Raw genomic sequence first — 24,994 nt, 5'->3', positions numbered from 1 at the left:
TCGTCGACCTATAGAGAGCGGCGGACCCGAGTTGAAAATGCCAGCGTTACAGCAGCCTCGTTATCGGTGCATTAATATTCCATCCGCGAGCCGGTGGATTTATTGAAGTGGTCCTCAATAAGTTACCGAGCGCATAGCGGGAAAGAAACGTTCCTTCGCGTGCACGCGCTTTACCCTCCGGGATAATTCTCTCTCCTTCTCTCTCTCCCTGTCTGAATTGCGTTCTCTTTTTCTCTCTGAATTTCCCTCTCTTTTCCTCTCTGAATTGCTCTCTCTTCCTCTCTCTATGAATTGCTTTCTCTTTCTCTCTCTGATTTGCTCTCTCTTTCTCTTCCTGAATTTTTCTCTCCCTCTGAATTGCTCTCTCTTTCTCTCTCTCTTTGAATTCCTCTCTCTTTCTCTCTATCTCTGAATTGCTGTCTCTTTCTTTCTTTCTCTGAATTGCTATCTTTCTCTCTCTCTCTCTCTCTCTGAATTGCTCTCTCTTTGAATTGCTTTCTTTTTGTTTCTTTGAGTTGCTCTCTTTTTCTCTCTTTGAATTGCTCTCTCTCTCTTTCTCTCTATCTCTGAATTGCTATCTCTTTTTTTCTGTCTTTGAGTTGCTCTCTCTCTCTCTTTCTCGCTCTCTCTGAATTGTTCTCCCTTTTTTTCTGTCTTTGAGTTGCTCTCTCTCTCTCTCTCTCTCTCTCTCTCTCTCTGAATTGCTCTCTCTTTCTCTCTCTTCCTCTGAATTGCTCTCTTTTTCTCTCTCTCAATTGCAATCTATTTGTTCTTTGTTCTTCTTGAATTCCTTCAGATATGGACTGTATGCAAAAATCAGTCTGCGCATTATTTTGCAATATAAAGTATAATTTCTATTTTAATTTTTGTAACCGTAGCTTCTAGAAACAGGTGAGAATTGAAGTGACGCCAGAGATCTTGAAAAGTGAAACCGTTGATACATCTTCCACGTTAATAATAAACGATTATTAAAGATTATAAATTTTTTCCATAATCCAATATAGTAAATTCTTAATATGCCTAGAGCTTGTAAACAAAATTGCACAATTTAAGAAGAGTAGAGTCTTCTTCGAGTCTCCCGCCTCGTTTTTATAATCGTTGACAATCGGCAACTATAAAAATGAGCCGTGAGGCTCGAATAATCGCATCTCCTTTTTCCAAATTATCCATTTTTGCTCACAAGCTGAAGACAAATTGTAGAGAATTTACTGTAATTCTAATAGCTCCCTTCATTGCTCTGTTTCTATCGCTCCCTTTCTCTTCATTGTTCTCTCTTCCGATTACTCTCTCTCTCTCTCTCTCTCTCTCTCATACACACACTCTCTATTGCTCTGCTCGTCAAGGGTTCGCAGCGTTCCGTTAATTTCTAATTAAACAAGGGAATTTAGTATATCAGAGCCATAGTTCCAGGTCACTCGAACTCCAAGGCAGACTAGGATAGACGGGTCGTAGTCCTGGGACGAGAAGAGAGAGAAAGATGAGAGAAAGGAGAGGAGAGAGAGTGATGAGATGGAGAAGACAGAAGAGAGAGAGAGTGATGAGATGAAGAAGACAGAAGAGAGAGAGCAAGAGAGAGAAAGAGAGAGAGAGTGAGAGTGATGTGATGGAGAAGACAGTGGAAAGAGAAAGCAAGAGATAGATAGAGAGAGAGAGATGTGATGGAGAAGACAGTGGAAAGAGAAAGCAAGAGATGGAGAGAGAGAGAGAGAGAGAGAGCAAGAGAGAGAGAGAGAGAGAGTGATGTGATGGAGAAGACAGTGGAAAGAGAAAGCAAGTGATAGATAGATAGAGAGAGAGAGAGAGAGAGAGAGAGAAAGTGAGGACGAGAGAAAGAGGGAGAGGGAGATGAGAGAAACGGCGAGGCGATAGAACACCGAGAACTCAAGGAGGATCTACGACCTCAATTCTCTGCACTGAAATAGGCCCGTGTCTTCCTGAGGTCAGACTTCGGTACTTCGACCTGCGGAAGCAATATTTCCACGGGACTTCCGAGAAACGGCGAACCCGCCGGCAATTAGTCAGGAAGTGGCTGACAAGCCTCCTCTCCGTGTCTGCGAGGAGGCGAGCTTTCGACGAATTGACCGCCTTTGTGCGCTCGATCGCCGATTCGATATTGCCGTGATCGCCCGCATACCGAGATTAAAGATCCTTCCTTTCTTCTTAATTAATCGGCCGACTCTGTCGGCGGCGAATCATCGCCGGCCGGGCGTCCGATCAATCGAGCAAAAGGATTCTCAGGATAGACGGATGTTCTTTCGGGACGATCGAGATCGAGAACCCGACGAGTATTACGGGAAACCAAGGCGGATATGATGCTTGGAATCTCGGCTATGGGAATGAATTTGAACGGATCCTGGACTGGCTGTTTCATTTAGCTTGTTCGATTTAACCCCTCGACTCCCCCCCACGTAATATCTTGTCGGACTCTTTACGAAGATCTCGAACGCGATCCATTAATTCGAAGCATAATTTCTACAATTTATTATCTACAATTTTTCTAACTTTCTCGACATTTTTTTCTAATTTTCTCCTAATTTAAACATGGGGTATAAATGACCTGACTCGTGTACGAATTTTTCAGCAATTTATTCATGCGCAGAATTGTTATTTTACACAAAGATAACACCATGTTTCTTACAAACTATTCCATTTGTTTATCATTTCCTAATTAAATCGTCAACGGAAATTGGAACTCGCATACTAATTAATACTCTATAGACATACATATTATTCAGATTAATTTCATTGCTAAAACGAATGAAAAGAGTTATATGAACGTAAAAGGAAGAAGTCGCTAAAAAGAGACGAAACAATCAGTTTAACGCAAACAGAAGAAGCCGAAGAACAAGAAGAAGCATCTCAAAAGAAACCAAAATAATAAAATTAACGAAAAATTTATTCAACAGAAAAGCTGATATTCGAACAGCAATTTCTCCAGCTCTGGGCCCAAATGGACCCGGCCACCGCAGTCCGTGGGACAAGGAACAGACCTGTAAGAAAATTCGCGAATCAACGATAACAATAATTAACATCCGATGAAAATGTTCCCAGATTTCGCTGGCAACGGGTATTACGAAACAATCGCATAGTTTTACGAGCGGCGAGGGCTATTGTTTACGTTATCAATTTCCCGGGGAATCGGGTTCTCTTCATCGGGGCCTGGCCGTTCCCACGCGAATCAGAACCGTATTTTTGCGTAAATGGAACGCGGCGGGCTAGACCCGGCAGAGCTACGTTACTCCGGCGCGGCGTCGATACAAAAGGAGAATTTATCGCCGATAGGCCAGAGATAGATGCGAGCAAAAAGGCCGCAGCATGATCTGCGCATATCCACGGGTAGGCACGCGTGTGTCGGTTATTAATACCCGCAAATTATAAATAATGTCGCCGGCCGGGCTCACAAATCAACGTTCCGCGATACCGAACGTGGCGCTATCGTCTCGTCGACGGATCGAAGGATTTAGAGTAATCGAAAAGCCGATTTTTTTTATTGGCGTTTGTTGGACATCACAACATGTTAATTGGGAACGACGGGATATTTCGAATTTATTCGAATTTTGAATATCTCGAATTTATTCGAATTTATTCGAATTTATTCGAATTTACTCGAATTTATTCGAATTTGCTCGAATTTATTCGAATTTTTAATATACTGAATATTTTGAATATTTCGAATTTAATCGAATTTATTCGAATTTTGAATATTTCGAATATTTCGAATTTTGAATATTTCGAATATTTCGAATTTTGAATATTTCGAATATTTCGAATTTATTCGAATTTCAAGTATGTCGAATTTGCACAGTTTAGCTTCACCCCACTATAACGCTTTTTTATACATAATATGCTAAGGATGTCAGGATACACCGAAGAAAACTATACTAAATGATATATTAAATTAAATAAGAAACAAATGTATTAAATATTGTATTAATATATAATATATTGAATAACGAACAAATAAACGTCGAGAAGTTTCATTAGATTTTCTTGAAATATCCCTGAACGAGTTTCTGGATCTATAAAAATCTGATCATTTTCTCTCGTAAAAATCACTTGAAAGCGATGCGAGCCGACAGAAAAAACCTGCTCAAATTAAACGATTTTTATATATTTCTATGCTTCGAATGCCCAACATTTCAATCCACGGTTTTAATAAATCACGCAAACATTTACGTAACTGTGAAACAACAGACCACAATTTCCAGATAAAAATTTGCACAATAAATGCGGCAGAATTACATCTTTTCGAAAACGATGAAAATGATAAAAAATAAAAACAGACTGAAATAGATTAAAATAAATCAACGATGAAAATCGCGCGACATTGCAGAGAGCCAATAAAAATGAATCATTCCCGCGATATTCCCGAGCTAAGCTACGCAAATTGTAATTTCCATAAAGACCTATAGAAATCTGATAATTTTCTCTCGCAGAAAATTCACTTGAAAACGGCGCGGCCGTAGGGAGGATACTCGGTTAAATGGTTTTCGAGAAACGATTACTATGGCGGATAGAAGATGGTGGAACGACGAGGGGCGCGAGATGGAGCCCGGTTCCACGCGTCCGGCTCCGATCGAAAACTGAAACCCGTGGGAGTGGATCCCCGCATTAAAACCCCTTCCACGGGAATGTACTGCTTTTGTAGAAAATGGTTCGTTGATAATATCGAAGCCGAGTAATATCGATACCGGTATCGCCTTCCGGCTCGCCGGAGCTAATCGTACGTAGAAAAACGGGAGACGGCGGGTTTAATCTTGACAAAACATTAAAACCAAAAAGAAAATGCTGAACGGTACTTGCTCTCGATATTCCTACCGTTCGGACGATGCGACGTGAAAATGGTAAACGGAGGTTCGCTCGACGGGCACCGCGTTCCGTATCTGTCTCGACGCCATCTCGCACGGCTTTTTTATGGATTCTCGGGTTTTGGATCTGGACAGAGGAATAAAAGGTCAGTATGATAGAGATATTTGTTTCAATCGTTTGCGTGCGTTTTATTGTTCGGAAAAGTAATAAATAAACCGCCGATCTTTGTGCATTTGTGCACGGTATGTATGCAAGTTTTTTAAATGCAATTAATGTGGTGCATATTGGTAGAACTTATTTGTATTAACCGTGGTGTTTACATTTGTATTAACCCTTTGTGTTAAACACTCGCAGCTAGTTTAACTTCAAAAAATTAAGGCATTTATTCCGACCCATAGTAATTTCGTTTCGCGTGATTTTTTTTGTACTTCCATTTTTAGCAGCTCTGTAAATATACAGCAAATTAATAATGCGAGAATTGCTTTGAAAAATGATGCGGCAACTTTTATATTAATATTCTGTGTTCACTATAAGGAACTTTTTAATTGGTGAAAAATATCTTTTCTTTCTTCTTCTATTACATTGAAAAATCATTGAGAAAGATCTGTAATTAAATCAAGGATCTCAGGCGTTTGTTCATTCTAGATAAATAATAAAATGATCGGAATTATGGCCACCGATTTTAACCTTTTTTTAAATTGTTAAACCTTATCGAAACATGCACAAATAAACCTTGTAAATGAGACTGAAAAGGGTGTTATAGTTTCATCGCAGCAAAATCCCACCGCAATTTAAATTAGAACACCCCCTTAGGGGGTGCGTCTTCCGCATCGATTGCAAGAAACAGGAATATCGCAAAGCGATGCAAAATACAGTAAATTCTCCCTAATTTTCCTTCGGCTTGTAAACAAAAACGGACAATCTCGAAGAAGGAGATACGATTGTTCAAGCCTCGCGGCTCATTTTTAAAGTTGCCGGTCGTCGACAATTATAAAAACGAGGCACGAGGCTCGAATAATGTTCACAATAATATTGTAACATTTTATACAACATTACATATATATTATACAATATTTAATACAATTTTACGCAATTATATCGTACGTATATTATAATGTTCGCAAGCTGAAACAAAACTCGGGAGAATTTACTGATTTACGAAAGGCAACTGGCGCCAATACATAGAACACACCACGTTGCCAAAAAAGGATGCGAAACAACATCGCCCGGATCGTCGAGTCCGTCGCGCAACGCAAACCATTTTTTCCGGATCAACCGGTTCGCGAGAACCCCAGCCAACGAACTTCCCTGACGTCGCCGCGAAGTTTTCCCGTTTCGCGGATCATTCCGAGCTCGCCGCGAATTCAGCGGAGGATTAGGACGCGGCAACTGCAGAAGAAGAATCCCGGTTTATGTTTCGCGAAGCGTCGCGATAAAAGGATTCCGCAGCGGGGAGGGAGGGCAGCCGCCGGCACGGCAGGAGGAAAACAAGACATCGCCGCGGTCGACAAATCGGACGTCGGACGTCCGACGTCCCGTAGTTCCCGGAGGACCTGCTCGCCGAACTTTCGCTCGTAATTGCGCGTCGAACGTCCTTCGAGGAACGATCCTCGGAGCTGGACCAATAAGTTCGGAGTGCAGGGATCGGGAAAGAGGGACGAGCAAATAGCCGTGGAGATGCCGCGGCGCGATAACGGACGGCCGCGTCGCGGATCTTGTCTCTCGTTGTCTTCGGCTTGCGACAAGGCTTGCGGCGGGACGCGCGCCGGGACGCTCCTGGATGCGAGAAGGAGCGAGCGGAGCGCTGTCAAACAGATTGAAATCAACGGGAACCGACTTCTATTTTCTCCTCCGCGCTGCTGTGCCGCAGCCAGATCTGAAATGAAAATCTGTGGCCCCGCGAGCGAGGAACCGCGAGATAATTCAGCGGCTCCGGGGGGAGTGGGGGGAACAGACTGAGACGGAGAGAAAGAGGGAGAGGCGGATAGGTTGAGAAAGTTAGGGGGCGAAGTGAGAGGGAGAGAGAAAGATGGAGACAGAAATACGGGGAGGAATAGACGGAGGAAGAGAAATAGAGATAGAGAAACGGACGGAGACAAAGACGGATAATGAGGGGAATAGGAGGCGACGGAGACGGGCGAAGAGAGAAATAGACGCAGGAAGAGAAACGGGCGGAAATGGAACAAGAGAGAAATAAATAGGGGCGGAGAAAGAGAAACGGAGATGGAGAAAAAGATAAAGGAGAGTAAGAGAGATAAATAAACAGAGATCGATAATAAAGAGAAAGAGAAAGAGTGAATGGAGAAAAGGAGAGAGAGAGAGAAAAATAAATAGAGGGAGATCAAAAATAGAAAGAGTGAGTGAGAAGGAGAGAAAAAGAGAGAGAAATAAATAGAGATCAAAAATAGAGAAAAAAAGTAAGTGAAGAGAAAGAGAAAGATAAATAGAGAAAGATCAAAGATAGAGAGAAAAAAAGAGTGAGTGAAGAAAAGGAAAGAGATAAATAAATAGAGATCAAAAATAGAGGAAAACGTAGAGTGAGTGAACAGAGAGATAAAAAATAGAGAAAAAGAAAGAGTGAGTGAAGAGAGAGATAAAAAATAAAGAAAAAGAAAGAGTGATTGAAGAGAAAGATATAATTGAGCGCAACATGTCTGCTTTGTAAAATATTGAAATGATATGGCAAACGAAAGTTGTAGATTTTTAAATTATTATGCTGTGTGCTGAGACTAGACTGGGATTTTTAAGAACTTATTCTACTAGTGGATCACTTTCAAACTTTCCAAGATGTTAAGAATGAGAATCAATTTTTTATTTCACTACTGTTTATAGCAATCAAGATAGAGAATTTTTATTCTGCGAAATCAGCAGTCTAATTATAACTTTGCATATCAACGATCATCAAACGAGCCCTTGAAAGCAGAAATGGTATAAGTGAAAGTTAATTTGTGAATAACGAGGGATGAATCAAATGTTCTGTAAAATGCAATAACATCGAAGAATCGTTTCGACTCTTTTATGAAAGTCACTTTGAAACTTTAACTTAAAATGATTTTAAAAAATCAAGTGGAACATTGAATCATATATACTTTAATATTTAATATTAATAATAATTTATCAATAACAAATTTATGAATAATAAAACTGTTTATTAATAATAAAAACCAGCAAACAAAAATCGACCTGCACCGTGTTAGCTTCAAGGCGGCTCAAATCAGTCTCACCCTCTTCAGACAAACCACGAGATCGTGAAACGTCCCATATGACGGGATCCGGCGGGCACCGCCGATTTTTCCGAACCACCCAGTACACCATGAATCGCGAATCTGAATATGCACAAGTTACATTAGTCGCAGCGAGTAGCGTCAAAGGATCGAGGCATTCGGGTTGAAATTACTCGGGCCACTTGGGCGAGCGTTACTCTCTCGCGCGCGAGAGTTCCTCTGTGAAAATTTAATCGAAAGTTCCTACGGCTAGGAAATGAAAGTCGAAGGCAGAGATACGGACGAGAGAAGAAGAAAAAAAAAAGAAAGGAAAGGAAAGAGAACGTGGCAGAAGGGCCGTGGGGGGTAAGGCGACGTTGAAACACGACGAATAACGCGTTCCGCCGAGGAAAGAAGCGAAACTTGTAAGTTCGCGGATATCGAAGGCTAGAAAACGATTTACTGGTCGTAAGAGCGCGGGACTTCGAAGTTGAGGGCGGCCCGCGATTTTTTCCCTCCCGTTCGTTCTTTTTTTTTCTCGAAATTCCTGTCCTCGAGTCTGGCTCCCGGATTATATAAAAATTTCCGCCATAACTGGAAACTCTGTCGACGCTCACCCCCGCCCCGCCCCCCAACCCCCGTGTCAGAGTCACGGAAAAAAACGCTTACCGGACAGATTCGCGCGAGCTAAAGCCCTCTTCCCTCTCGGATTTTTTACCCGGCTAGAATTCTATCTGATAACGGAAAACCTTTTTTGCCCTTCTACGTCTTTCACCCAGATTTTTCCTCCTTGTTTTTCACGCGCGAAACAATAAATACTGGAATCCGGTGCAATCGCCCCCTCGTTTCTCCCGTACGTCGTGATCGTCAACGAATTTCCACGCGAGAAAGAAAATTTATATTTATTGTAATATTGACACTTTGACTGCCGATAATGAAATTACTTAAAATTTAATTTCTATGTTAGTCCATAAAAATTTCTTAACTTTATTAACCCCTTGCGGTACCATTATCATCTTCACAGTTACGACGATTAAATTTTTTCGACTGTAACATAGTCTAATAATTTCATAGGGTAGGAAAAAATTGATATTTATACAGTATGCCTACGTTTATTTCAGCGTTTAAACATTAATGACGGGAGAACTGAATTTTATTTCGTTTTCAGAAAACGGAGAAACGTTCATACTGAACAGGTCATTATTAGAAATCACCATCGCGAGTCAGACTCGTCGAAGTATGTCAAGGGGTTGATTATGTGCGGAATAATTAAATATATTTAATAATTAAATGATGCTTTCCGAACACTTTGGTCACGTTTCATCTGGGTGCTACTAACATACTCGAAACTCTGGGTAATTTATGTCACACCCTCTGAATAATTTCTCACCTCGAATTCTGTTCAGAACGTAACAACGTCAATTTTGCTTTCGACGCTTTGAACTGCGAGCACGTCATTTTAATTCGCAACTCTCATAGTCGTGTAAATATTTGAGCAATTTCTGGATAAACGTTTACGTATGAAACGCGGCGGAATAAAATTTCTTTTCGAAAACAGTGAATGTGACTATAAAATAAAATATAATAAATAGTATATAAATATAATATGGTAAATAGTATACATATAATAAAATACATCAGTGCACACAATTACGCGACGTCGCAGAGAACAAATAAAATAAATCGTCCTCTCGACATTCTCAAAACAAGCTCCAAAAATTATAACTCGCCTAAACCCAGTCTAAAAATTACACCTCCCGCTAAAAAAAAAACTCCCCAAAAAGCTCTTTCTCCTATCGATCACTGGACAATCGCGTCGAAAAGCTCGACTTCCAAATGAAAAAGCTTCGCGGAAGCGCGTATTCACGAGGAAATGTTAAATTCCCGTCGATGTAAACACCGGCGCGCAATTTTCATTCGATTTTATCGGCACTTCGTGTTCCCGTAGGCAGCGGTGAATGGGTTTTCTAAATATACCCCGGAAATCAAGCAATAACGGTGCAAATGGAATTCATCGGAATTTCGGTGAAATAAGTGACAACCGCTATTGCAGCGCGGCGGGCAGAGCGGACAAGCGCGCGCGTTTTCCGTTGCATCGAGTGATCGAGGAGCAGCTTCGATCGAACGTTTACAGGTTATCCCCGGTGTTACCAGGACGCAGGGATATCGAAGGTCCCAGCTGTAACTACCGCGATCGTAGTATAATACAGCCGGCTTACTTGATCCGCGCGACGCAAGACGCGCGCTTAATCCGCGTTTGACGCTCGCCTAGCCTGTTGGCTAGGCACAGACGAGCGTGCGATATTGCGCCAAACCGAGCAATTACTGTCGGTAATCTCGCTAATAGAATTCCAATATGCGTGCCAATTGAACCGAGGCGCCATGTGGCCGTGCGGGCGTGAATCTACAGATTGTGCGCGCACGACGAAACCCGTGACACGATTTAGCCATTAACTATGCCGCTCCGCCGCTTTACTTCGATCCGCTTCTTTATGCGTTCTATCATCTGGAGCACGCTTTCTGGGACGCGGATTTCGCTGTTATATTTAAATACCGGGAGATTAATTATCGACGCGAGATACCGGTCATTTCTACCGGTAGCGCCAAATTTCGGGCTGCCGTGAATTGCTCTGTGCTAGTCCTGCGCCTATGTAATTCACTGCTACGCCGATGCTAAGGCTCGACAGAGTCGGTCACGCGTGTGATGCGGCATTGCGTTTACAACTGGGTACATGAATCGTGGCATGTGGCCTCTGAATTGCCTCGAGTCGTGTCACATGGCCTCCGAATTGCCTTCGAATCGTGTCACGTGGCCTCCGAATTGCCTCGAATCGTATCACGTGGCCTCCGAATTGCATTCGAATCGTGTCACGTGGCCTCCGAATTGCCTTCGAATCGTTTCACGTGGCCTCCGAATTGCCTTCGAATCGTGGCAACAAATTAGAAATAAAAAAATTAAGACACAATAGCATTATTATGTATTCGTATTAATGTGCGCCGGCATGCTGGTCGCAGTCTTTTTTGCCGACTGGCCCGAGTTTCTATAAAAACGAGCTGCTAGGCCCAAAGAATCGAATCTTATTATTCTCTGCCGGTTTTAATTCCGATCATTTCGAACATTCTCTAGGAGAATTTACTCTAATTTCTGAAACAAGATTCCGACTATGGAACTGTGAATCCACTGAGAAATCGAGACGATGATTCGTGGATTTTCGATCGGTACAGTAAATTACAGTAAAATACAGTAAATTCTTCCCGATTGTTCCTCGGCTCGTAAACAAAAGTGGACGACTTGGAAATAGGGGATACGATTATTGCGCGCATTATATGAGCCTCGTGGCTCATTTTTATAGTTGCCGTTTGTCAACAATTATAACAACGAGACGCGAGCGGTTATTTTAGGTTATTTGACATAACCTCAAATAATCGTATCTCCTCTTCTCAAATTGTCCACTTTTTTGTTCAAGAGCCGAAGAACAATTAGAGAGAATTTACTGTAAGAGAAAAGAGAAAAGAGAAAAGAGCACGTGAAATAAAACTAAATTGCATCACATGTTCGATAGAGCGAAGCTTTATACTGCAGGGGAATCAACAGAAGCTACAAATCATGGTCGGTTTTCAATAGAGAAACGAAATAAATCGACGAAACTTGCGATAAAACGAGCGTTCACTATTATTGCCGACATCGAACGTTTTGCCAAGCCATTTCGTTTACCGTATCGAAAACACGAGCATGATTTGCAACTTCCGGCGACTCCTCTGCGAGTATAAGCTCCACTCTATCTAATTATCTTTGCGTTCTTAATTTATCAAATGAATTACGAAATGCTTTGTCAACTTATTTATTGAAATAATTATTTTAATGTTATTTCGTCGATAAAATCATTTTCCTGTACCACGATTCGTGAAAATGTAAAACTGATATCGATCCTAAATAATATTAAAACCGAATAATTAAATAACATTTAAAACCGAAAATCATGAACATTATTAACAATAATTTTCGTACCCGTTTGTCAGGTATAAAACCACAGAAAAATAAGGACTAGCTAAAAATGTGGACTACACATCTATTATAATATCAAAAAAATGATAAATATGGAGGCCTAAGTCAATAATCGACGTAAAACTAAACCCAGAGTCTTAAAACTATTTCTGAGGAGCATAAAAAGCAAAGGTTCCAATTAGGAATCTTTTTTAATTATAATTATTCGGTCCTCCCGAAATTAAACGAAATTAAAAGACAGCGCTTCGTTATTTATTTGATCCTGGCTCCCTTAAAACTTGATAGACCAGGCACGAAATAAAACGAAGCGAGAGGTCTGGTGAATGCACAGTGCAATGGTATCAAGGAATCGAGGTAATATACGGGGAGTCGGATAGGATCCCACCTCGTTAATTGGACTTGGTACGATGATGCTGCCGCGCGAATTGTTCGCCACGAAATTACCCCGATATCTCGTCGTTGCCGTTGTTTTGTACGGTGCTGAAACGTTATCTGTGTCCGCGCGAATTTTCTTTCATCGGGTTCGTTACGATCTTGCAGCGACAGTTAGACCGTTAACACGAAACACTGGGCGAAACGAACCAGCGACCGGACACACACCGGTCATAACTATCGCGGAAGCGCGCGAAAATTTCGCCGCCATGCATTAGGTCTACCCGTTCTATTTTAACCCTTTGCACTCGAGCGGTGACTCTGAGGCACCATTAAAATTGTTATATCACGTTCCAAGATAATTTTTATATTATAAAAGTCTAGACGTAAGAAATTGTTAAGAGTCTAATTGTACGAGTCGCAAGACTATAAATTTCGTACGCATAAAATGCACTTTGTCATATAAGATGGAGATACCATAAGTCGGAAAAATTAATTTAGATTTACAGTTAAAATGACTTCGAGTGCAAAGGGTTAAAGATCTCATTCGACGCGTTAAACGTCGAGCATCAGCTCGAAAAATGTCAACTATATCGGACTCGTTTAATTCATGAAATTGAAACTAAAAGGATAAAAATTTTGCCAGAGTAAATATTATTAGTTCAATTGATTCGTGTTCGAAAAATCCTGGTGGCATCCGGTCTGTTCAATATATTACGATAAAAATGAATTTCAAGATCTAATAACGTATTTTCCCTTATAATATAAATTCTTTATGCTGGAGGGAAATATAACTGACTTTGTAGCAGCAAATATTGTGGTGAGCAACAATTTAAGTTATATTTCAGAGATTTCATAGTCATCGATATTATTAAACTAAGTAGAGAGAACAGTGATGACAAAATTTATTTCAGATTTTTAAATCAGATGAACATTATATTTTGAGAATCTGCTGAAATATATTTTATCAATCTTTAAATAGTACTTATTTCTCAAGCATATATCTAGCTACAAAATAATGGTAATGGAAATATGTAATCTCGTTTAAGAAAATATCGATGACCGTGAGATTTCGAAAAATATAATCATTACAAAAATTGTTTGTCCTTCATAATATTTGTCCTATCAAGTTTTCTTCCGAGAACTTTTTCTGTTGTCAATTATAAGCGAGATATTTAAGATACTTAAATTAGGGATAATTTCTGGCATAAATGTTGTTATTTTGCGTGCTTTCTATATCGTCATCGGTAATCAATTAATTACTTGCTTTTTAATACTGAAATGATACGTATACTTGGTAGAAAGAATGATGGAAGAAAAGAATGATCCGTGTAAGCACGGATATCTTATAAAAATGGGTAATACTTTCCGATGGATCTAACCAAAAAAATAAACGTACCGCTCCAAAACGAAATTTGGAGTGAACGGGTACTAAATGTTACGTGTCTCGTGAGGATTATTAACACTATCGGACCGTATAATAAATTTCAGGCCGATTCATTGCACAAATTACATTTAATTGTGTCCAATTAAATCAACGGTCCAATTAAAATCGAGGCATGAAGAACTCATTACGATTTATTGAACCGGCGCTAACGATCATTTTGATTTTTCCTGGTCGATGTACAAATAGTCGACGATATTATTTCACAGGAATAATTTGATGTATTGTATCGTCGCTGGGATTTTGATAAATATCGAACATATTAACAAGAACATTAATTTCCTACAGTTACCAATGGGTAATGGTCAAATCAACACAGATGCGAACATTCATGGACATTCGGTACATACGCTCTATAAGTTTCATGTGTTAATAGGCTAATACATTTTGTTTGCTTAATCCGAAATTACGATTACACCTTGCCGAACTCGAATATTTTCCTAAGAAAGGTCTGTAAATGTTTAAAAGTGATCTTCACTGTATACTTATGAATGTTTAGGCAGTTCATTGACTAGTTGGTGGGGATTCACCATTGTCGTATTGGCTCTTATTCTTTAGCAGATAACCGGCTAGAAAGTTTATGGGATCGGCTGGTCTTTCCTTGGCTAAACTCGACAGCGCCTGCAGCAGGATCGGCACTACCGTTTGATCTAAGTATTGCCTCGTTGGCAAAGATTGCACTTCAACACGTGACTTCTTTGGCGTTACACCAGACAAATCGGAATCTTTATTCATTGCTAGTAGCCTCTGGAACAATGAAAGAAAATACAATTGTTAAATGGTATCAGCACCTCTCTTTCTCTCTGTTTCTTTATACATCAGGGTCGGTATGAAAAACATTTATAGAATGACTCATTTAAAATCAAAATTTGTTTCAATAATAAATGTGAAGGGATAAAAAGGAACAAAAATAAAATCATTGTTAAGTCCCATTTCATTTCCACTGAAATGGAGATGCTTTTTAAAGTTAGAACCGTATGAACACCGTCTACGTGTCTGCTTCTGCACGTCAGTCTACTCCTACGGATACTTTTATAAATATAGACAGAAATACGATTTTGTTTACATCGAAACTGTTCTACAAACATCCAAGAATATTAATTAATCGCTTTTCTCCGTGAAAATTGATACGTAATACGGATATACAACGCTTTGTCACTGTACAAATACTTTCTCAACAAATTGCATAAAAACACGAGAACCGTTGCAATAAGCGAAGAATCAATCGAAGTAATCACGCGAATTTCACAAACGATACGTACACAGATCAACGAGAACAACAAACTTATATTTTATCATAACAGCTGTCCGGTTGACTGGCGGGAAACGTAGTTTTAAAGCCGGTTCTCACAGGCGAGAGATTACTTTCAACGAATTTTCAAGGATCTTATCGCGAGATCGCTTTCACACTAAGAGAACGACGTGTTCGCGCGGATCTATATCGACGCGATTTGGGCGCGTGCAAATCAGGATGAAATCGGTGTGCGAGTACACCGTATAGATTTATAGGTTAACGGACTCACTTGCGCTGCTTCGCTCAGGACATTGTGGAGGGGTTGTGCGGGCATCGCAGGCTCGGTTCTCTCCTCGGTCGTGTTCTCTGCCGTTAGGAGATTAACAAATTAATTTGCATCGCTGGTAGGACGAGTTTCACGGACGAAACGGATCGTCCAGCAGCTCTTATATTAAACTATAAAAAGCAAAATAAACGGATACCTACCACCGCCGGACGCCATCGCGCAAACAAGTGCCGCCACCAACTGCAGCGAGTTATCACGGCACGAGCGCTATTCAAATGTTGCCAAACGCGCTTCGTGCCCGCTCCTTATCTTTGCAAAAATACTGCGCCGCCCGTAAACGCGCGAACCGATATGCCGTTGCTTTCGTATTACCGTTCGGAAAGCCTTTGAACACCGTGTTCAATATTTCCGGGATTTTAATTTGCAGCCCGGTCACGTTGTTTAAGAGTTCGTATCGCGACAACGGTTGAAGGTCATACGTTATTTTGGAATTTTGTGAGCCGAAGAACTCGTTGCGAACTTCGCGATATTTTCACCGTGTCCCGATAATGCTTCGAAGTATATTTTGGATATAAATTTGCAGCTTGAACGATTAATTATTTAATCAGACATGAAGCAAACGCGGGGCCTGGTTGCATAAAAAATCGAACGTCGGATCAAATGAGCGCAGTAACAGTTATTTTACTGCTATTTCTCTAATTTCGTATAGAAAAGATCCAGAGTTTTTTTTAGGGACTAATTACATGATTCAAAAGCGTATAGTTGAAACAATGGTTGAGAAATATAATACATGCTTATGGCTGCGTTCGGTATAAAAATAAGCGCCGAACTCGGTCCACTGAACAGCTCTCAACTGAACAGGTCGGAGGTGGAGCAAAGAATCCTCGTGCCAGCAGATGTTCTTTTTTTTGGTTTTGTTTATTTAACGTAAAGTTAGACGCTACGACTTTGGTACAAAAACATAAAACAGTGGTACTGAGGAAACGGTGTACTTGCGAGCGGATCCTCGAGTCCCTACGAGCGCGGAGAAATACGTGTATCGTTGTATGCGAATATGCGAACTTACGGCCAATCGAAAGGCGAGCACACGGGGGAGGTGAGATGGGATATGGGGTGGCATAGAACTGAACCATAGAGCGAAAAATCACGCGAACGTCTCGATGGTCTGCTTGCGAATTAACCGAGAGAAACGAAGAAACGAACACGCGCCCCGCCGAAGGGTGAAGCTCGAAGAACCGCCCCGCTATCTGCACGAAACCGAACATCGATGATATTCCCAATGATGATCAAGCATAATCAATATATATATAGTATATGTATAGAAATGTGTATGTATAATATATAACGCGGACGGGCGGCACCGACCGTTCAAAGTTCACAGCATCACGGAAACGAAATCTCTGATAAAAGAGCAACATCGAACCTCTTCCACAAGTAAAAACGATTCCAGATCGATCACACAAAAACCATAAAACATTAATTAAAACGTGCTTACGTGTTTAGTCCCCGTAAGAATGGATAAATATATATATATATGTATATGTATGTATGTATAGGTAGGAGAAGCTAAATTGGCGAACCGTGGCCGCGCGGCCGATCACGTTTCAATTCGTCCGTTAATCGTTTCTTAGCGTTTCAATGAATAAATCGCAATCGGTTAATAATATCGAATAAGTTAAATATCCGCCGGTTTTCACTCTTATAATCATATACGTTCGTCGTACGCGTCGCCGATTAATTCTTTCATGCGGGTCGAATAAATCCCCCGGGAAGCTTCAAAAGCGAGAAATCACCGCGTTAAGTCACGCGTGAGTTAAAACGTGATATACAATTACATGGGTAAGAGGGGTGACTTGGATACGGCTACATTTAAAGGATGGTAGAGCGCGATCGTAACACATACACGAGACACGAGACTTTTGCGCAGCCATTAAAAATCACATCGATGAGTAAAAATGCGCGTCGGCGAGACGAGTCGCAAGCCAGCGATGGTTATCCGATCCGTTAAATTAACGTGGCCCGCGCCCGAATTGCGATAGCGGGTCGCTCTTTCGTCGTTTTAGAAACTCCGTGAGATTTTTACGAGAAGACAATGGAAGAAGACAGCCGATCGCGGACGAAGCATCCCGGCACTGCCGTCCTCGTCAACGAAGAGGGCACTTCCTCGCCCGCGAAACACGCTCGCGCGACTGGCGTGCCACTCGAGCATCGCCTCGGCAAATAAATGCGACACCTAGACATACCTACTTACAACGTATGTGTATGAACGTCAATATATATATATTTGTGTATATATATATATATAGATCATTTTTCGTATATACCTAAGTAGTGTTATCATAAAAACGAGCTATGAGACACGCGCCGCAGCCTGCATTCGAGCGCGCGCGTCGAGCGAACGGAGGAATCTGGTGCCCTGTGAAATCACGAAATCGTTCTCGTCTACCGTTTATCTAAGTCCGACAATTTCTCTGCTCTTTCAATGGCCTACGTGTGTGTATGTATGTATGTGTGACTGCTAATTATCGCTTAATTCGGAGAGCTCGACGCGCGGTCGCCGTACAACGAAAGCTCGACGCGGCGCACCTCGCGACCATATCCGTCCGGCTTAGGTGCTACTTACTTACGATCTAGAAAAAACGGTACCTGTTGCTCGGATTGCTTAAACGTTATATCATCGTCGCTTAATCGTTAGTCGATCGAGATTAGCTTTGCGGGAATATATGTTGTGTGTACAGCGGACTAAATATCATATAGGACGATTAAAAATCGACAGCGAGCGTGGTGTGCTTTCGGTGTCTGTGTATGCGTCGTGTTTGCGACTGTTCTCCCGAGTGTAACGTGTCTGTCTGTCTGTCTCTGTTTGTCTCTGTCTCTGTTTACTATGTAATGTTATCCGTGTGTTCGTGTGCCCTTGCTTGCATGAGATATTTGATCAGCGAGTCTGCTCTCGTTGTTGTTAATTGGTTGTTCGTTCTCTCTCTCTCGAAGAGGGAAAAAGCGATCTTGCTCGCTGTTTTAATTGGTACGACGACGACGAAGACGACGACGACGACGACGACGACGACGATCCACGCGATCGCGAACCGTCGCGAAACTGTCGGGAAACATGCTCTGCTGTCATGCTCGCTCTGCTCTCCGCGACGCCGAGACTCGAGGTCGTCGATCACCGATTATGGGGGGACACAACCTTCGTTACGAAATTATAAACCGTATATACCGTATGTATATGTATAATATCATAATAATATACGTATGCATGTATGTATGTATGTATGTTTTCTTTTTTGTATGTACGTATAATATCATATGCCTGCGGGGAGCGGCAGTGTGGCACAACCATGACTTAAAAAAGCGAGTAACTAATATATTATTCTCGTGTGTATGTGTATGTATGTGTGTGTGTGTTGGTTTCCCGTGACTCGTGACGCTTATTAGCGACAATCGTAACCTAGGACATCTCGCGGAAACCCACGTTTCGTGTGTGTCTGTCCGTCTCCCTCCCTCTCTGTCCCACGTGTTCGTCTGTGTGTGTACGTGTACGCGTGTACGTCTGTTCGTAGAATCGTGTGAAAACGCGGAAAATTCATTGTCGCCGAGAAGCACGCGTCGCGTTCCGGATCCTCCGTCGCGGCGCCGACGATCGACGGTGACGAACAATGCCGGGCGTCTGTTCGCCGTCGTCGACGACGATCGACGATCGACGATCGCCGCGATCGAGCGCGTTGTTCACCGCGCCCGCCCCGTTTGCGCGTGTGTATTTTACGTAGATGTTCCCCTCCGTCCGTTTCGCCCGTGAAAATTACGGCAGTCAAGAGAATTTGGCAGTTTCGTCGTCCGGCCTTTGTCGACGATTGAGCAACGATCAAATGAGCGATCGAACGACTAAGAAGAAACGCGAGATCTCGAACCGAGGCGAAGGCCAAGAGATAGCCCGGTGTAAAAAAAACGATATGGTCGTGGACGAGGGACGGAGGTACGGTCCCATTGGTCGCTGGGGCCCCGGTGACGCGGCCGTCGATCACGGCCGATCCCCGATCGTCGGGATCTGTCGCGTCCCGTGCGATCCGGACGCCGAATCTACCCTAACACGCGCGGCGACGCGGCTAATTCATTTAAATGATAAATCGTTGCAAACTCGTTCCGCTTCTCTCGAGTCTTCGGCCGCTGGCGACGAGAGAGACGGAAGACCTCGGAAGTTGGTGATTTACAGATTACACTGCCACAGTATCGTAGGGTGTGAAGTGTCCCCCGTGACCGCCGTGGCTGGCGCCGGTTTGCCGGCCGGGGGCTTCGTGTCTGCAACATGCAGTTCACATTTTTAATATCCTCCTAGCTAATCGGTGCTCTCGGCTTTCCTTCTCCTTGGATGAACGGTAGCGGTCTATAGCTGGACTGCTCGATTCGCGCTGAAAGGGTGCTTGCGATACGCTCGTGCTCTCGATTTTGCGATTCAGGGTCAGTTTTGTTCATTCGGGTTTCGTCGAGGCGATTGGCGGACTGTTAAGGCGAATTTTTGGCGCGGTTCGCGTTGCACATCGGTGACCACTGCGGAGATCAAATTAATAGAGAGTAATAACTTTTTTATAATTGGACTAAGTGACTTGAATTTTGTTTAGGTGATAGAGCGGTTAGATTACTAGATGATGACTGAAATGCCTTTTTTTAATTTTGCTATTACTTGGGGTGACAAAGAAAGATGAGATTTATAATTATTAGATTTATAAATATTAGATTTTATGATTATTAGATTTTATAATTATTAGATTTATAAATATTAGATTTTATGATTATTAGATTTATGATTATTAGATTTTATAATGATTAGATTTTTTTATGATTATTAGATTTTATAATGATTAGATTTTTTTATGATTATAAGATTTTATAATTATTAGATTTATGATTATTAGATTTTATAATTATTAGATTTATAATTATTAGATCTATGATTATTAGATTTTATAATTATTAAATTTATGATTATTAGATTTTATAATTATTAGATTTATAATTATCAGATTTTATAATTATTAGATTTATAATAAAATTTTCAGCATGCATATAAGTCACCGAGATCTAAAGACGAGAGTTTTTTATTGTTTTTTGTCGTTCCAAGTAATAGCAAGATTTAAGAAAAGCATTTTGGTCATCGTCTGATAGACTAGTCCCTCTATCACCTAAAAAAAGTTCAAGTCACTTAGTCCAGTTTTGAAAAAGTTATTGCGTTTTAAAAGGTACACGAACACTTTTAGGTAGATCACTGTACGTTAACGTTCTTAATTTGTTTGGATATTTCCACTGTTTTGAACTATTTAAATCTACTAATTTTTCTCAAAAATGCGTCAAATCCGCAACGCAAAATAAAGATTTGTTGCATCGATTGCAAGGGACAGTTGCCAGATACACGTTGAATGCTTTCTTTAATGTTTTCTTGTCGATTATTTTCATATAGCTATCGTTTGAAATTCTTTCAAATCGTTTCAATCACAAATGCATACAAATCGGCAATCAATTAATTAAAGTCAGCTCATGTTTCGATTAAAGATTTGGACGAGTCTGTTCCCTCAACCGAGTCAATGGTACACCGATTTCGAAAGAAGATTACGCGCCCCGACTGTTGCGCGTCGAGCATCGTTTTTACCATAATTATTATCGTCTAAATGAACGTTCTAAGCCAGGGATGTCAAACTCGCGGCCCGAGATGAACATTTTTGATGTCAAGTATCAGGACGTAAACAATAATTTAACTTTATATATGTTTATTACAATGTACTAATAAAAATAAAAATATTTGTTTCTATGAACATTGATTTTTTTTGCGGCCCACCTAAAGTTAAGCATTGTTTATTTGGCCCAAGTTAGCTTTTGAGTTTGACACCCCTGTTCTAATCGATCGTTGCGCGCGAGAGGCACAGGAGCGCGATGCAAAGCATCCCCTTCGACGCGAATCAAGCTGAAGCACTATCCACGTGCAGACGGTCTGGCATAATCGACGGACAAACTGCAAATCGCATCTAAACAACAGCAACTAAAAGGCTCTGCACGTGGCAGAGCGACGCCAAGGCATGCAACTAGCGGCACTCGCGAAACACATATTATTATACGTATATTAATAAGACCAGAGGTGTAGCGTTAATAAATACAACGATAAAAAGGTTTATTCGTATTTTGCTCTCGCAGCGTTGGATAAGTGGTTAGTAGCACCAGCGGCAATGGCGGCAGGATCTGTAGCGATAACTTATGGGAATTGCGGCGGAAACGATACTGTTCGTTCTGATCGGATATATGCCGTTCAAGTATACCATCGGCGTCATCTGGGAAATTATTAGTATCAACTACGGAAATATGTCACACATGTAAATCAGCATAAGTTATTCGTCGTATAATCGCATGCAAACACATGAATGATTAAAAACAAGCGGTATGTTCGACCCAGGTAGAGATCTCGTTGGTACGGAAGCATGGTTTTCGCTGTCGAAGCATTGACTGACCTATTTCTCGTGGCCACAATAAAAACTAACTAACAAAAACAGAGTCAACGCAGCTTCTAAAGCCTCTCAAGATCAGTCTCTAACGCGGCCGTCGTTTATATTTGCGGGTGTGCGCCCTGCGTTTTCGTACTTTTATTGATTATTGTCTAAACGAACTTACGGCTTCCTGCGTAAAGAGTCATGAAACAAGAAAAAAAGGTCAGAGGTAACGTTAGGCAGATTGTACGACAGGTTGTACAGATGTTCTTAGCGGAACCACCGTGCACTCGATCACCACTATCATTTTCAAAACCGTGACTAAATGTCTCCCACGACTTGTACGCACGTGAATCCAATTCAACAGGCTCGACACCAACAAGCTAAAACAACACTGTCCAACTTTCTAACAACGCTGCAAGCCATTTCTTTCTTTTTCACCGCATCCTCAGTTTCTCTGCCTTCTAATGGACAAGTGATGATGATGATGATGGATTGCTAAAAAGTGACCGATGCGTTATTGTTTTATAATAACGACCATGCTGAATTTATTTAGATTTTTCACCACTTTTGTTATAGTTGACTGAACTAAGAAATTCATTCAATTGTTTCCTATGAGAAAATCTTTGCAATTTTGGAACATTTTTTGAAATAAAATACATGAAACCGGTCATTTTGATTGGCATGGTAGACTCAGTGTTAAACAAAGATGTAATGCAGGTTTCATTTTTGACAGAGAAATAAAACTAATTCAGTGAAGTTTAATCGCTTGATGTCTCCGATACTTTATGACTTGCTAAATTATTTTCTTTTACAGTCAATACCCAAATCTGGTAAATTTTGTCAATACTTCTTCCATGTAGAACTATTTCTATGTAGAACTATTTATGTGAGAACTGTGTGTTAGAACTATTTTCCATGTAGAACTATTGGGTTGGCAACTATGTAATCGCCGATTTCAGTTATAGATGTCTCTCACTCCCATTTTTATGATATCCGTAAATGTTATATTATAAAATTATTATTATTATTATTATTATTATTATTACGTTATCTTTTATTATCCGTGAATGTTAGCAACTGGACAAATTGAATACAGCGGTCAAGGAAAAGCGACCAAAATTGGTCAATCGTAAAGGTGTCATTTTCCAGCAGGACAATGCTGGGCCGCACACGTCTTTGTCCACTCGGCAAAAATTGATGGATATTGGTTGGGAATTGATGTTACACCCACCATATAGCCCTGATCTCGCGCCATCGGATTACCACTTATTTCGATCCCTGGACAACTCCCTTCGTGGTAAAACTTTTAACGACGATGACGCTGTAAAATCTCACTTAACTCAGTTTTTGGCCGAAAAGGATCAGACTTTCTACGAGCGTGGAATTTTCAAGTTGTCAGAGAGATGGCAAAAGGTCATCGGACAAAATGGAAAATACATTACAGATTAAACTTCATTCCAAGTAAAAAAGAATTTTTCATTTCATTGAACAAATCGGCAACTACTTAGTTACCAACCCAATATTTATGTTCCAATTGTTCTATCGCACAACTTACAGTCGCGGACGAATGTACGCGAGCACCCTGTAAAACGGGGACCGTCTGAAAAACTGAGGATGCGTTCGGACCACTAAAAATGGGGATCGTTGGATAGTGCAATTTACGCAAAGAAGTAGAATCCAGCAAAGAATCGCTCAACGATATCGGGGAGCATCGTGTGAATAGCGATAGTCGAAGCGACTGAAACGGAGAGTCGGCCAATTTAGTAATTCGAGAAGAGTCAATGACTTAGGCTCTCGAGGCAAAGAAATCGCTCGAGACACAGCGGCAGGAACGGCGGCGGCACGGTTCTATCGAACCGATCGCCCGCCGTTAACCAAACTCACTCGATCTCTACTGACCTCTCTATGAGTTTACGCATCTCCTCGGTGGTCATGCCGTCCTTGCCGCGAGCATTCACTGAAATAGAAAAACACACGGCACGATTGACACAACGGTAAACTACTATGACGACACGTAGCATGCAGTTCGTGGAAGCTAAACGATTAGGTACACAGACTCCGGAGCGAGTCCCGTTCATTCTTGTACAATTCGGACTCGCTCGGCATGCCTATTTTCGCCTACTGCATAGGAACGAGCAACGGGGAGGGGAGGTCGAGAGTGAAAACAACGAGTCGTGATCACTGTTGATTAGGGTGGTACACTTTGCTATGGATGCAAGTTGTTCCCGGATTTATTGTCACCCTGAATCGCGACGCTTGCCGAGAGAAAATGATCCGTCGAAGTTTAATGTTGACGACTTCGTTTCATCGTCAAACAGTTTTCTTTTTATTTTAGAAAGATTGTTAAACGTTCTCGACCAAAAAACAACGTCTTGGACCAATAATGATTTGCTTCTAAAACCATGTACACAATTTTTAAGTTTTATTTAGTACCAGTTGATGATCGACGAAAAAGTATGTGTCATATGTTTCACAGAAATTCCATTAAAAAATGCAGAAGTGCTTGTTAAGTTCTATATTATACTGAACAAACACTTCTGCACTTTTTCATGGAATTTCTGTGAGGGGTAGTTTATATGTATATTATTAAAAACAATGATCAGAGCTTCATGCGTTGCTTGTAAAAAGATGCACATTTATAATTTATCATTAAATACAGTAAATTTCTACATTATGTTATACTGTATTTAATGATAAATCATAAATGTGTATCTTTTTAGAAGCAACGCTGATCACTGTTTTTAGTCAAAACATTTAACATTATTCCTAAAATAACGAAATTCCTTCGTTAGAATACTTTATAATTTTACTATAAAACCTATGCACCTCACACATAATTGCCTAATAAGCTTGAAACGAAATGAAATCGTTAACAAATGTTTAAACTTCGATGCCTTCCTTATTTATTTCTTCAACTTTGTTCAATATTTTCTAACTTCAATTTTTCTCCCATTGTTCAGTTGCTTTCAAAATGTTGCACGGATCATTTTCGTCGGCAGAATTTAGGGCGTCAAGACCGGGAGAACTCGCTGAACAAGGACCACCCTGAAGATCCACGCGAACCGGGAATCCCCTCTCGATCATTCCGGTTCCCGTGCGATCGACGTTTATCGCGCTCGTGATCCAACCCTCTCGTTCTCCGCTCGATCACGGTTCTTTGTACTGAC

The 24,994-nt window shown here is 41.1% G+C and overlaps 2 protein-coding genes and 1 long non-coding RNA gene across 51 annotated transcripts in view; all 3 read right to left on the bottom strand.

Annotated features, from left to right (window-relative positions):
* Positions 1 to 2,567: 2,567 nt before the first annotated feature.
* On the bottom strand, positions 2,568 to 11,322 carry LOC117220579 (uncharacterized). 2 transcript variants are annotated; one of them, XR_013032712.1, is made up of 2 exons: positions 4,804 to 11,322; positions 2,568 to 2,990 (listed from the first exon to the last, which is right to left on the bottom strand). It is a non-coding gene; the product is annotated as an uncharacterized LOC117220579 (long non-coding RNA). The 2 variants fall into 2 exon arrangements; XR_004490304.2 differs by having other exon boundaries at positions 4,819 to 11,322.
* Positions 11,323 to 13,886: 2,564 nt separating this feature from the next.
* LOC117220620 (protein dpy-30 homolog) lies at positions 13,887 to 15,780 on the bottom strand. Its single transcript, XM_033470793.2, has 3 exons — positions 15,555 to 15,780; positions 15,358 to 15,434; positions 13,887 to 14,581 (listed from the first exon to the last, which is right to left on the bottom strand). The coding sequence occupies exons 1-3, from the start codon at positions 15,568 to 15,570 to the stop codon at positions 14,339 to 14,341; spliced, it is 336 nt and encodes a 111-aa protein (XP_033326684.1). The 5' UTR covers positions 15,571 to 15,780; the 3' UTR covers positions 13,887 to 14,338.
* A 473-nt stretch (positions 15,781 to 16,253) lies between these two features.
* The window catches only part of Dscam1 (Down syndrome cell adhesion molecule 1), a 171,053-nt gene continuing 162,312 nt past the window's right edge, over positions 16,254 to 24,994 (bottom strand). For all 48 annotated transcript variants that reach the window (XM_033470791.2, XM_076518833.1, XM_076518815.1 and 45 more), the window contains 2 exons: positions 23,727 to 23,784; positions 16,254 to 19,653 (listed from right to left, as the gene is read on the bottom strand). In XM_033470791.2, the coding sequence (XP_033326682.1) occupies positions 19,569 to 19,653; positions 23,727 to 23,784 (143 nt within the window). In that variant the 3' untranslated portion in view covers positions 16,254 to 19,568. The remainder of the gene's footprint in view (positions 19,654 to 23,726; positions 23,785 to 24,994) is intronic.

Source organism: Megalopta genalis, chromosome 2, assembly GCF_051020955.1.
Source record: "Megalopta genalis isolate 19385.01 chromosome 2, iyMegGena1_principal, whole genome shotgun sequence".
NCBI classification, from domain to species: domain Eukaryota; kingdom Metazoa; phylum Arthropoda; class Insecta; order Hymenoptera; family Halictidae; genus Megalopta; species Megalopta genalis.
The sequence above is the reverse complement of the archived record's forward strand: the minus strand, read 5'-3'. Positions and strand labels throughout refer to the sequence as shown.

Coding starts and splice junctions, on each gene's coding strand:
- LOC117220620 (XM_033470793.2), bottom strand. Junction 14,582..15,357: donor TCCTGAGCGAAGCAGCGCAA/GTGAGTCCGTTA, acceptor TCATTGTTCCAG/AGGCTACTAGCAATGAATAA.